The sequence below is a fragment of the Enhydra lutris genome, unplaced genomic scaffold (genome assembly GCF_002288905.1).
Source record: "Enhydra lutris kenyoni isolate GAN:26980312 unplaced genomic scaffold, ASM228890v2 scaffoldscaffold5, whole genome shotgun sequence".
Lineage (NCBI taxonomy): Eukaryota > Metazoa > Chordata > Mammalia > Carnivora > Mustelidae > Enhydra > Enhydra lutris.
In genome coordinates this window covers 162,041-176,410 of record NW_019154089.1, presented here as the reverse complement: position 1 = coordinate 176,410, position 14,370 = coordinate 162,041, and the positions used below count along the sequence as shown (strand labels likewise).

At 38.3% G+C, this 14,370-nt stretch overlaps 1 protein-coding gene across 1 annotated transcript in view; it reads left to right on the top strand.

Moving 5' to 3' along the window:
• The window catches only part of LOC111141051 (protocadherin beta-5-like), a 19,480-nt gene that overhangs the window by 1,898 nt on the left and 3,212 nt on the right, over positions 1-14,370 (top strand). Inside the window, exons 2-3 of the mRNA XM_022493380.1 lie at positions 3,343-3,356; positions 13,433-14,284. Of these exons, the coding sequence (XP_022349088.1) occupies positions 3,343-3,356; positions 13,433-14,284 (866 nt within the window). The remainder of the gene's footprint in view (positions 1-3,342; positions 3,357-13,432; positions 14,285-14,370) is intronic.

Here is a 14,370-nt window from a genome sequence, read left to right as displayed (position 1 = left end):
CGGCGCGGGGACCCTGTCCCACAGCTACCAGTATGAGGTGTGTCTGAGGGGAGGATCTGAGACCGGCGACTTCAAGTTTTTGAAGCCAATTATTCCCAAATTTACATCGAATGGCGCTGGCGAAGAAATAGAGGGAAATGCCACCTTCCGGAATAGCTTTGGATTCAGTTAGGGATGGGATCATAATGCCTTGTTTTTGTCATTTATCTCTAATGTCCCCAAAGGCCGAGTTTGAGCACGTCATGGAGAAAAACCCCTCCTTCAGGTATGATTTCCCTTTTGTAGTGAATTTATTCTTTGAACTTTATCTTGTCTGGTTTTGAAAAGCTGAATTCTATGTCATTGCATCTATTTACACAATGCCACCTGAAATCTATGCATGCTTTTTTCTCAGATGTTTACTCCTGATGGTATTTGTCAGGGTGCACTATTTTAATGAAATCAAATATTGTTTTTCTCTGTATTCCATCCATTGTTTCATCACACTCACAGTGTTTTTGATGTTAAATAGCAAAAATAAAAGTTTTTACATAATTTTATTTTGTTTTCAAAGGAATAAATGCACATGATAACAAATGTAGTGTGTTAGAAAACCTGACAAAAGGCAACAACAACCTGGGCACCTGGGTAGCTCCTATGGTTAAGAATTTGGACTCTTGATTTTGGCTCAGGTGTTGATCTTGGGTAGGAATCCTCCTGCGTGGGGCTCTGGGCTCAACAGGAAGTCAACCTGAAATTCTCTCTCTCTCTCTGCCCTTCCCACCCACCTGCTCTCTCTCTCTCAAATAAGTAAGTAAATGTTTTTTTAAAAGGCAACAATCTTCTACTTTTCTTTCATAGCTCTGATCCACACTGGCAAACTTTAAAAAAAAACATTTTTTATTGAATTATACATACAGAAAAGGGAACAAACCCTAACATCAGCTCAGTGTGTTTTCAGAAAGTGAACATACTTGGTACCAGTATCTTGATGAAGAAATGAAACATTGCTAGCATTTCAAGTGTCACAGAAATCACCTCTTAAAGTCACTACCAGCCCAAGTATAACAAATATGCTGACTGCCAATAGTATGTTTTAGTTTTTGCCTATTTTGAATTTATATCAATGGAATCGTAGAGTATGAACTCTTTGTGTGTCTGTCTGCTTTCACTAAACATTATGTTTATGATATTTGTCCATGATACTGGTTTTAATTTTAGTTTTTTATTCTCATTTCTCTATAGTATTCCATTATGTGAATATTCCACAATTTATTGCCCATCCTTCTGTAGATGGATATTTGGGTCGGTGCAACATGCTTTGAACATTCTCATACATGTCCTTTGGCCAACATGTATATGCCTTTCTGTTGGTATATACTTAGGAGTGAAATTCCTGCTCATTTACAAAGTACATGGTCACGTTTAGTAGATACTTCCAAATAGTTTTCCAAACTGGTTCTACCAGTTTACACTGCTGTCAGTACAGTCTGGATGTACCAGTTCCTCCACATTTTTGCCAACGCTTGGTATTATTTTTCATTTTATCCCATTGAAAGTACTTTTAAACCTTTTATTTCTAGTTCTTTTTATATTCATTTCTATATTATTAAAGAATGTGTTTGTAACTTTTTCATAAACTTTAACAATTTCCTCAATTTCCTGCTGTTGTTTAGTACCTAGCACACTTAAAACTTCTCTCACCCATTCTTCACATATGGCTGTGTCACTGTTTTCCAGTACTTCCCTGCACAAACTGAAACCTTTTATTTATTATTCCACTAACATTTATTGTTCCACTAACAATAGTTCCTTTGCATTTATTTGTATGACAGAGGAATATAATTCTTATTTTTTCTCTCTTACCTTCTTTCTCCCTTAACACTTTCAGATCTCTGTCAAATTAACTTTTACTTTTGTCAAGGTTGATGACATTTTTTTACTCCATAGCCATAGCTAAGAATTCCCCCTTTTGTCTGTACACCCGTTTGCTGAAAATCAACATTAAAAATTCACCTTTAATGACATATAAATTATGAATGCCCTGCATCCAAAAATCACCAGGGACACACTGATTCAGAACAAAGTTGGGTTTATTGACTGGTAATGAGGGAAACTGCACATTCTGGGAAAGCATGGGTCACCTTAGGAATAGCGCCTTAAAAAGGAGCTATACAGGGGCACCTGGGTGGCTCAGTCATTAAGCCTCTGCCTTTGGCTCAGGTCCTGGTTCTCAGGGTCCTAGAATGGAGCCCTGCATTGGACTCCTTGCTCAGTGGGAAGCCTACTTCTTCTCCCTCTCCCACTCCCCCTGCTTGTGTTCCTTCTCTCACTGCATCTCTTTCTCTTTCTGTCAAATGAATAAATAAAATCTTTTTTTATATATTTTTTAAAATATTTTATTTATTCATTTGACAGGGAGAGATCACAAGTAGGCAGAGAGGCAGGCAGAGAGAGATGGGGAAGCAGGCTCCCCACTGAGTAGAAAGCCTGATGCGGGGCTCTATCCCAGGACCCTGAGATCAGGACCTGAGCTGAAGGCAGAGGCTTAACCCACTGAGCCACCCAGGTGCCCCTAAAATTTTTTTTTTAAAGGAGCTATAAGTTTTGGGCTTGTGTTAGGTGATTTTGCATAGGGTTCAAGGAAGTAGCCCTGGATTGGATGCTTTCAGTGAATGGCAGTAATTCCATTTAGAGGTCTTACTGAATTTTATTTAGGAGATGAAAAAAAGAAAGTGAGGTTAAAGCCGTAAATTTTTTTTAAAGATTTTATTTATTTATTTGACAGACAGAGATCACAAGCAGGCAGAAAGGCAGGCAGAGAGAGGGGAAGGGAAGCAGACTCCCTGCTGAGCAGAGAGCCTGATGTGGGGCTCAATCCCAGGACCCTGGGATCATGACCTGAGCCAAAGGCAGAGGCTTTAACCCACTGAGCCACCCAGGCGCCCCTGTAAATATTTTTTTAAACCAGTATTCACTCATAATAAGCCAGGACAAAGGACTTGGTCATTTTTTTGGTTTTACAATGTTCTTGTTTTTGTCTCTGCTCAAGCATGATCATGGTGTCATCTTACTGCAGTTTTGTTCTATCTTGTCACAGTGATCTTTAACGATGTTGTTCTGTGAAGTTGTTTGTATTCAACAGAAGATGATGGCCGATTTGTGAGTGCTAGGCCAGTTCCTATTTATAAGAGGCTGATTTTCTCTCTCTCAAAATATTCATTGCTCTGTAAAATTCATAGAAGAAAGCACAGGAGAAAAGCTTCATGATATTGAATTTGGCAATGACTTCTTGGGTATGACAACAAAAGCAACGAAGGCAAAAATAGACAAATGACACTACATCAAACTTAAAGTTTTATGCGTCAAAAAACACAGTAAACAGTGAAAAGAGGATCTACTGAATGGGAGAAAATATTTGCAAATCTTTTATCTGATAAGTGGTTAATGTCAATATTTAAGAACTCCTACAATCCAATAGAAACAACAAAATATCAAGTAACCACATTTAAAAATGAGCAAAGTACTTGAACAGAAATTTCTCCAAAGATTATGTGCAGATGACCAACAAAAATATGGAAAAATGTTCAACATCACTAACCATCAGAGAAATGGAAATCCAAACCATACTGGGGTATTTCCTCACACACATGAGGATGACTGATATCAAGAACCAGGAAATAGCAAGTGTTTGCAAGGATGTGGAGAAACTGGTACCTTTGTGCACTGTTGATGAGATTGTAAAATGGTGCAACTGCTATAAAAACAGTATGGAGAGGGGCGCCTGGGTGGCTCAGTGGGTTTAAGCCTCTGCTTTCAGCTCAGGTCATGATCCCAGGGTCCTGGGATTGAGCCCCGCATTGGGCTCTCTGCTCAGCGGGGAGCCTGCTTCCCCCCACTCTCTCTGCCTGCCTCTCTGTCTACTTGTGAGCTCTCTCTGTCAAATAAATAAATAAAATCTTTTAAAAAAAAACAGTATGGAGGCTCCTCAAGACATTTAAAAGAGAACTTCTATATGATCCAGCAATTTCATTCCTGGGTGTGTATCTTCAGGAATTGAAAGCAGGATCTCAAAGAGATATTCATGCACCCATATTCATAGCAGCAGTATTCACAACTGGTAAGAGATGGAAGCAACCCAAATACCCACATATGGATGAATGAATAAAAAAAATGTGATTGTGTGTGTGTGTGCGTGTGTGTGTGTGTGTGTGTTTAAAAAGTGGACTATTATTCAGCCTTAAAAAAAGAAGGCAAGCCTATCACATGCGACAGCATGGATGAACTTTGAGGGCAATATCCTAAGTGAAATAAGATAGTCACAAAAAGGAAATACTGTATGATTCCACTTAAATCATGTTTCTAAAGTTGTTAAATTCATACAAACAGAAAGTAGAATGGTGGTTACCAGGGATGGGGGGAGGAGGAAAAGGGGAATTTTGTTTAATGGCTATAGAGTTTCAGATTTGCAAAATGAAAACGTCCTGAAGATCTGTTTCACAGCAATGTGAATATACTTAACACTGCTGACCTGTACACTGAACAATGGTTATGATGTTAAATTTTATGTTATATTTTTAACATACATTATTCATTGCAGAGCCATATTACTTAGTGGTAAAGACTGTGTTTTCTGCTCCTTTGATCTATTCTTGTGTTTCCTGTGTCATTGAAAACAGAGTGTTCCTAGAATCAAGATCAAATAGATTCACCATTTTAGACTCCATCAGTTGGTTTTACCATATCTTCAAATATCTTTTTTTTTAAAGATTTATTTATTTATTTATTTGACAGACAGAGATTACAAGTAGGCAGAGAGGCAGGCACAGAGAGAGGAAGGGAGGCAGGCTCCCTGCTGAGCAGAGAGCCCAATGCGGGGCTCGGGCTCGATCCCAGGACCCTGGGATCATGACCTGAGCTGAAGGCAGAGGCTTAACCCACTGAGCCACCCAGGCGCCCCGATCTTCAAATTTCTTTAAATCAATAATTCAGGTTCCCATATTTCTTACCCAAAGCCCCCTATCTTTCTGGTTCTTCCTGGGCTAAATGATCTCTAAGTGTGAACAAAACTATCATCTTGTTGTCATACCTCTCCTAGTTAAGTCCATTGATAGATTACTTATCTCCTTTAAAAAAAAAAGTCCCTCTCTTTGCTACAGTAGATCCTCAAGTGGATTCCTGAGACAGTACATGAAAAATAAACTCTTGTCTCCACATGTCTGAAAATGTATTTAGTTTTCTCTTACACTTCATTGATATGTTCTATATTATATGTCATTTAATGTCTTATATGTTCTAACAATTTATGCTTTTTCATATCTGGAACTATTTCATCTCTACTATTATTGCCTTAATAACTGTATTCCTAATTTTGTCTGTTTTTTTCCTCTGAGACTTGTGTTTGTCAGATATTGAACATTCTCAATTATTTCTCTATGTTTCTTATATTAATCTTTTATTTTATATCTTTGGTTTTTCTTCTCCATCCTTTTTTAAAGTGAGTGCCTCACTTTATTTTGAGTATTTATATTTCTTCCCTAGGAGAAGTGTTGATATATGTTGCTACAGGAAGCAGGGAGATCCAGGCAACTTCACAGCAGAGGAGCAACATGCTGAAAACATGGGGGAAAACTTCATGGCATCATAATTAGTAATCCACACCAAAAGACATCATAGTCAAAGTTCTTGAACACTAAAGGCAAGGAAAAAATCTTGAAAGCAGTGAAAGAGAAATGACACATTATTCATAAGCAATAACAATTTGAGGGACAGTAGACTTCTCATCAAAAACCATAGAGGTCAGAAAGAAGGATACATATTTTTCAAGTGCTGAGAGAAAAGAAATGTTAACTCAGAATTCTATATCCAGTGAAAATATCCTTCAGGAAGAGAATTTGTTTCCAGTACACCTACCCTAAAAGAATGGGTGATGGAAGTTCTCCAAATGGAAGGAATCAATTAAAAAGAAAAGAATCTTGGGATTCAATGAGAGCATGCGACTCTTGATTTCAGGGTTTTAAGTTCGACCCCATGTTGGACATGGAGCCCACTTTAAAAAAAAAAAAGGAATCTTGGGATATCAGTAAAGAAGAAAAACACAGTAAACAAAAATATGGGTAAATATGATAGGCTTTCCTTGAGTTTCCTAAATTATGTTTGATGGTTGAATCCCAAATTATATCTGATTATGTCTGATATAGTTCTAAGTATATAGAGAGGACAATTTTTTTAAAGATTTTATTTATTTTATTTGACAGATAGAGATCACAAGTAGGCAGAGAGGCAGGCAGAGAGAGAGAAGAGGAAGCAGTCTCCCTGCCGAGCAGAGAGCCCGATGCGGGGCTCGATCCCAGGACCCTGCTGAAGGCAGAGGCTTTAACCCACTGAGCCACCCAGGCGCCCCTAGAGAGGAAATTTTTAAGACAGTTATAAATGGGGATGGTAAAGGGATGTAAAGGGAGGTAAGTTTTCCACCCTGCTCTTGAACTGGTAAAATGACAATACCAGTAAACTAATAAGTTATGTATGGAGCAACCACAATAAAAGCTATACAATGTGATAACAGTTTTAAAAAACACTACAGATATATCAAAGTGGAACTCTAAGAAATGTTCTAATAACACACAGGAAGGTAGGAAAAAGAAAAGAGAGAAACAAAAAAAACTCCTAAAGAACAAATAGAAAACAAAAAAATGTTAGGCTTATGCTCTAACATCAGTTATTACATTACATGTAAATGGTGTAAACACACCAATTAAAGCAAAGAGATTGATTAAAAATTGTCTAACTGTATGCTGTCTACAAGAAACTTCACTTCAAGTATGATATAGGCAGATTGAATGAAAAAGGTGGGAAATGTATTATGCAAAGTTTAATAAAAATATATCAAGAATGACCATACTAATGTCAGATAAAGTAGACATCAGAGGGAAGAAAATGACCAGAAAGTGACAAACTAGGACATTATATAATGATAGAAGAAGACAGAGCATTCCTATGTATTCCATATATATTTAGTATGTATACACTAAGTAACAAAGATGCAAATTTTGTGAAGCAAAAATTGGCAGAAGTGGAAGGAAAAATAGATCTACAATCAAAGTTGGATATTTCAGCACCCTCTCTTAACAAGTGATAGAACAACTTAGACAGAAAATCAGCAAGAATTCAGAACTAAACAACACCATCAACCAAGAGAATCTAATGTGTATTTATGAAATTCCTAGCCAAAAACACTAGAATGTGCATTCTTTCCAAGTGCTTCCAGAAAATATACAAGATAAACTACATAAGCAAGGCCATAACACAAACTTCAACCAATTTAAAAGAATTAAAATCATACAGTGTGGGTTCTCCAGTCAAAATGGAATCAAACTAAAAAAGCAATAACATAAAAATACAGGAAAATCTTCAAACACGTGAAACTAAACAACACACTTCTAATTAATCCCTGGATCAAAGACAAAGTCTCAAAAGATATAAAAACTATATCAAGCTGGATAGAAAATGAAAAGACAGGAGTGCCTGTGTGGCTCAGACGGTTAAGTGGTTAAGTGTCTGCCTTTGGCTCAGGTCATGATCCTGGGGTCCTGGGATTGAGCCCCCACATCAGGTTTCCTGCTCAGTGGGGAGCCTGCTTCTCCCTCTCCCTCTGCCTGCCACTCCCCTGCTTGTACTCTCTGTCAAATAAATAAAAAAAATCTTTTTTTAAAAGAAGAAAAGGAAAAGACAACAAAGCTAAAGCAGTGCAGAGAGGGATATCTATAACACTAAGAAAAGAGGAAAAAGCCTCAAATCAATTATCTAGTCTCCCACCTCAAGAATCTAGAAAAAGAACAGTAAAAAACACCCAAAACAAGCAGGGGAAACAGGAGGAAGGAAGGAAATAAATAAAAATAATAGAAGAAACCAACAAAATCCAAAATAAAAATAAAAATAGAGAAAATCAATTAAATAAAAAGCTGGTTCTTTGTTGTTTTTTTAGAGGGGGAAAGAGAGAAAGAGAGAGAGAGAGAATCTTAAGCAGGCTACATGCCCAGCACAGAGCCACAGGGCTCAGTGATCTCACAACCCTGAGACCATGAGCTCAACTGAAATCAAGAGTTGGAAGCTTAACTACCTGAGCCAACTAGAAGCCCCTCAAATCCTTTATATTTTAACTTTTCTGCACCATTTCTCCCATCAATTCAGAGGGTTCTTTAAGTGATTGCTTACATATTTCCATCTTGGTCCTGAATTAGTGTTTTTCTTTGGATACAGCTAAATTAAATAAGGTTTTTAAGAGATGCATAACAAAATTAAAGATTTGGGAGATTAATCTTGAAGGTTAGTCTTTTTCATTTTTAGTAAACTTGAAGAATTTTTATGTTTTTCATTTTTTGTTTTAAATTTTATTTTATTTAAATTCAATTAATTAACTTATAGTGTATTATTAGTATCATAGGTAGAGTTCAGTTATTTATCAGTTGCATATAACACCCAGTGCTCATTATATCATGTGCCCTCCTTAATGTCCATCACCTAGTTACCCCATCCCCCCACCCCCCTCCCTATCTGCAACCCTCAGTTTGTTTCCTATAGTTAAAAGTTTCGTATGGTTTGTGTCCCTCTCTGATTTTGTCATCTTATTTTTCCCTCCCTTCCTTATGATTGATCCTCTGTTTTATTTCTTAGATTCCACATATGAGTGAAGTTATATGAAAGTTTCTTTCTCTAATTTGACTGATTTCACTTAGCATAATGCCCTCTAGTTCCATTCGCATCATTGTAAATGGTAAGATTTCATTTTTTGATGGCTGAGTAATATTCCATTGTATATATATTCTACACCTTCTTTATCCATTCATCTGTCGATGGACAGCTGGGCTCTTTCCATAGTTCCATAGTTTGGCTGTTGTGGACACTGATGCTATAAACATTGGGGTGCAGGTGCCCCTTTGGATGCTGTGTTTGTATCTTTAGGGTAAATACCTAGTAGTGCAATTGCTGTGTCATAGGGTAGCTCTATTTTCAACTTTTTGAGGAACCTTCATACTGTTCTCCAGAGTGGCTGCACCAGCTTGCATTCCCACCAACAGTGTAAGAAGGGTCCCCCTTCTTCACATCCTTGCTAACATTTGTTATTTCCTGACTTGTTAATTTTAGCCATTCTGACTGGTGTGATGTGGTATCTCATTGTGGTTTTGATCTGTATTTCCCTGATGCTGAGGGATGCTGAACATTTTTTCATGTGTCTAGTGGCCATTTGTATGTTTTCTTTGGAGAAATGTCTGTTCATGTCTTCTGCCCATTTCTTGACTCCATTATTTATTTTTTGGGTGTTGAGTTTGATAAGTTCCTTATAGATGTTGGATACTAACCCTTTGTCTGATAAGACTTTGCAAATTTCTTCTCCCATTGTGTAGGCTGTCTTTTGGTTTTGTCAACTATTTCCTTTCCTATGCAGAAGTTTTTTATCTTGAAGAAGTTCCAATAGTTTGCTTTTGTTTCCCTTACCTTTGGAGACATGTCTTACAATAAATTGTTGCAGCTGAGGTCAAAGAGGTCCTCCTGTATTCTCCTCTAGGATTTTGATGGATTCTCACATTCAGAACTTCAAGAATTTTAAAAATTTATAATGGAATGTAAAGAAAACAAACATTTGTAGCATAAAAATGGAAACTAGCTTGATCAGCTATGCAATAATTGTAAGGTAACTAAATAAAATTGAGGTTAATATACTTTACAATGTTTCACCAAAGTATTATTTCAGCTCACTGGTAATAATCAGTTAAATTAATCTTAATGAGCTGTCACTTCACATAAGCATACATGAGCATAATGAGCATAAGGCATGGTGGGGTTTTTTTACATTGTTTACCTTTCCATGTTGTGTCCAGAGGAGACCAAGATTTTGCCACCTAATTATTAAAATTAAGTTGGAAAATATGATTAAAGATTCCCAGTGAATGATGGAAATATTCTATATCTTGAAATAGGTGTGGGTTACATGGATGGATCCATTTGTACAATTAAGATTGGAGCATTTCAATTTGTGTGAACATAACCTTAAGAAAAGACCTACACAAAAACAAACATTGAGTGGGAAGTGGAGAGTGGAGGGGAAGGTATAGATGAAACAAGACAAGATATGAAGCTGGGTAATGTGTACATGGAAGTTACACTGTTTGCTTTGAATGTGTTGAACTTTTCCCACAAATGTTAGTGAGTTATTACTTGTGAGACAAGTTTATTAATGTCAATTCAGCTCTATTCTAGCAAAGGAAAGCAAAAGAGAATAAAACAGAGAAGCATTCTCCTGAAAGAATCTAAAGTAATCCATTTCCATACAAAGGCAGTGTCTTCACATACCAACCAATAATACTTGGATGATACATTAAGATATCATTTTTTTTCTCTCATAACAAGCAACGTTCTCAAAGAAATTTCAATGATCTAAATTGAGTTTCACCGATACAGTACTGCTAGTAAAATTTGCTTTAAAATGAAAAATAATTCAGTAAGCTATATGTGAAGATGCCTGGTGGCCCTGCAGGCAAAGAGAATGCACAATGGACTACACAGAAGCCAGGGATGCCATCAAGCTGGAATCGGAATGCCCACGGAAGGAAGGAAGCATTTAGGATTGAGTTGGAAATAACTTTGTTTCAGAGAAGAAACTAAACCCATCTAATATGTTTACGATTGCTGGTTTTACTTCATCAGTTTATTTTGTTGTACTCTTAAGGAAGTCTATTCTCAGTAACATTTATCAAGTGAACCATGGAGGCTGGTCACAGTGATCTTATTTTTATCCTTCTGGGTAGATAGAGATGTGGTTTTTTTTTTAAGATTTTATTTATTTATTTCACAGAGAGAGAGATCACAAGTAGGCAGAGAGGCAGGCAGAGAGAGAGACAGAGGAGGAAGCAGGTTCTCCACCGAGCAGAGAGCCCGATGCGGGACTCAATCCCAGGACCCTGAGATCATGACCTGAGCCGAAGGCAGAGGCTTAACCCACTGAGCCACCCAGGTGCCCCAATAGAGATGTTTTTTAACTGAAAAATTATTTCATCTGTTCAGAGTTTAGACTTTATTTAGCTTTACTTGTTTTACCTAGAGTTGAAACATCTTGAAAAATATCTTCATTTTTAGGGGAGCCTAGGTGGCTCATTCGGTTAAGCATCTGCCTTCAACTGGGGTCATGATCTCAGGGTCTTGGGATCAAGCTGAGCAGGGAACCTGCTTCTCCCTCTACCCCTATTCCTGCTCTCTTTCTCAAATAAACAAAGTCTTTTTAAAAAATCATCATTTTTAATCTTCCACCATTTTGGCTCTTACCTGAAGTGAACTTTGTTGAACTCAATTGATTTCACCTTTCAAGAAATATGAAATAAATCTGAAGTGAGATTATGTTTGGCATATTTTGTGTTCTTATCTGTGCACTGACCCATTTCATGTATTCTGATATTTAAAGACATATTTTCCCATTTATCTGAGCAGAAATGGTGATAGAAATGAGTATAGCCATGATGAACCATCATTGAATTCTGTGGAATTCCGTCAAATGTAATTCACTACCCTATTTGGTGTTTGTTTAGAGCAACTAGTGTCAACCTTGTTGTGAGAGGATGGTAGAGGTGATTCTTGAATGTTCTCTGCGTTTCATTATGTCTTTACAACATAATAATGTATTTAGGACTTGATTAATATAGGAGGGAAATTTGATTTAAAAGTTATAATAAAATGAACAAACCTAATAAAATCATGACCAATTCTATCCATACTAAATGAAGTAAAATCCTAAAATGCCTACTTATGACAGATGGATTGTTGCTAGTTCCTCTTTTAAAGATTTATTTATTTGATGGGGCACCTGGGTGGGTCAGTGGGTTAAAGCCTCTGCCTTCGTCTCGGGTGGTGATCTCAGGGTCCTGGGATCAAGCCCCTCATTGGGCTCCCTGCTCGGCAGGGAGCCTGCATCCCCTGCCCCTTCTGCCTGCCTCTCTGCCTACTTGTGATCTTTGTCTGTCAAAATTCTTTTTAAAAAGACATATTTATTTGAGAGAGAGTGCAGCAGTGAGGGACAGTGGAAGAGGGAAAGAGTCTTAAGCAGACTCACAGGGAGCTCAGAGCCATCTTGGGGTTCTGTCTCACAACCTCAAGATCATAACAGGAGCCGAAACTGAGTCAGCTAAGCCTAAACCAGGCTTAGCTGACTGCATCACCCAGGTGCCCCACTACTTCCTCTTTTAAATAACTTAACTGATAAGATACTTATAAGTATTTGTTGTCTTCAAATTTCTTCCTAAGAGCCTAATTGTTCCCTTACTGTGCAGGTGTAACCACAAAATAAATTAAGTCTGTTGTTGATGCCATTTTATGAGCCATATAACTTACAGAAGTAATTGTTTATAATTGGTGCTGCTAACCAAATTTTACATTTTGTATAGTTTATTGACTTGCTGGGACGATTAAACAGGGTACTTCTTGGATTCCCAAATCACACTACTCAACAGAGATAAATTTCACTGCCAAAGAATAAAAGTTGATTATAGCAAGTTTACACTACCTGAGGGCATGATTCTTAAACATTCATATGCATGAGAATCACTTAGATTGAAGTGCAGATTTTCAGCCCTTAGCTCTACCATAGAATTTCATTCAAGGTCTGGAGGGAAACCCAGGAATCAACCTTGAAAAAAAAAAAAACAATTCATGACTCCCAAGTAATTATTTATGCATATAGTTCACATACTACAATTTGAGAAACACCGACTCCACCTGAAAGTCTTTATAAGGCTAAGATTTCGAAACTGGTATTGCCTGTATGCACCTCCTGAAGTTACTAATTTGAACGCGTGGTGGCAGTGCAGGCTAAGAGAGTGAATAAGAGCTCTGCAGATTCGGTGGACTCCATTTTACTCAGAAGCCCCCCACCCCCCAATAGAGAACACATTTACAGCTAAAGCTAAGATAGAAGTATTCAGGAAGGTACTCGTCACCAGACAAGTTATAAGACAAATTCGAAATTCAACAGCAAAGACATTTCCGAGGGTCGATGGTGGACGTGCTGATGGGGACTGGAAAAGGATTTTCTTCTCTGGGATCAGACATAATGGGGATGGTGCAAACAAAAGCACATTGCAAGAAAAGGCAAGTGGCAATTTTTATTATATGGATGCTTTTGTGGGAAGCCAGTTCAGAATCGATTCAATATTATGTATTGGAAGAGTCAGAAACTGGCACATTTGTGGCCAGTTTGACAAAGGACCTGGGACTCAGGAGAGGAGAACTGGCTGCACGGGGTGCCCAGGTTGTTTTCAAGGGGAACAGACAGTATTTGCAGCTTGACCCAAAGACCTATGATTTACAGCTAAATGAGAAACTGGACCGGGAAGAGCTGTGCGGCTCCACTGAGCCATGTGTGCTACCTTTCCAAGTGTTAATGGAAAATCCCTTGCAGTTTTTTCAGGCTGCTTTACGAATCACAGATATAAACGACCACGCCCCAGAGTTCCCCACCAGAGAAATGCTACTAAAAATATCAGAAATTACTACACCAGGAAAGCTATTTCCTTTGAAAATGGCACAGGATTTAGACGTGGGTAGCAACAGTCTTCAGAGCTACATAATCAGCTCCAATCCTCATTTCCACGTTCTCACTCGCAATCGCAGCGATGGCAGGAAGTTCCCGGAGCTGGTGCTAGACAAAGCACTGGACCGCGAGGAGCAGCCTGAGTTTAGGCTTACCCTCACAGCGCTGGATGGTGGGTCTCCGCCCCGGTCTGGGACCACGGAGATTCAGATCCTGGTCTTGGACATCAATGACAACGCTCCAGAGTTTGCTCAGGAGCTCTATGAGGCACAAATCCCTGAAAACAATTCCCTGGGCTCTCTGATTATCACCGTCTCAGCAAGAGATTTAGATGCAGGGTCCTTTGGGGAGGTATCTTATGCCCTATTTCAGGTAGATGACATTAATCAACCCTTCGAAATAAACGCAATTACAGGAGAAATTCGACTGAGAAAGACTTTGGATTTTGAGGAATTTCAATCTTATCATTTGGATATTGAGGCTACAGATGGCGGGGGACTATCAGGAAAATGTTCTTTAGTCATCAAGGTTCTGGACGTAAATGACAACCCTCCTCAATTGACCATGTCCTCACTCATTAGTCCCATTCCCGAAAACCTGCCAGATATCATAGTAGCAGTTTTCAGTGTGTCAGATGCAGATTCCGGACAAAATCAACAGGTTATTTGTTCTATAGATGACAATCTGCCCTTTCTTCTAAGACCATCAGTCGAAAACTTCTACACCTTGGTAACTGAAGGAGCGCTGGATAGAGAGAGCCAGGTCGAGTACAACATCACCATCACCGTCACCGACCTGGGGACCCCCAGGCTGAA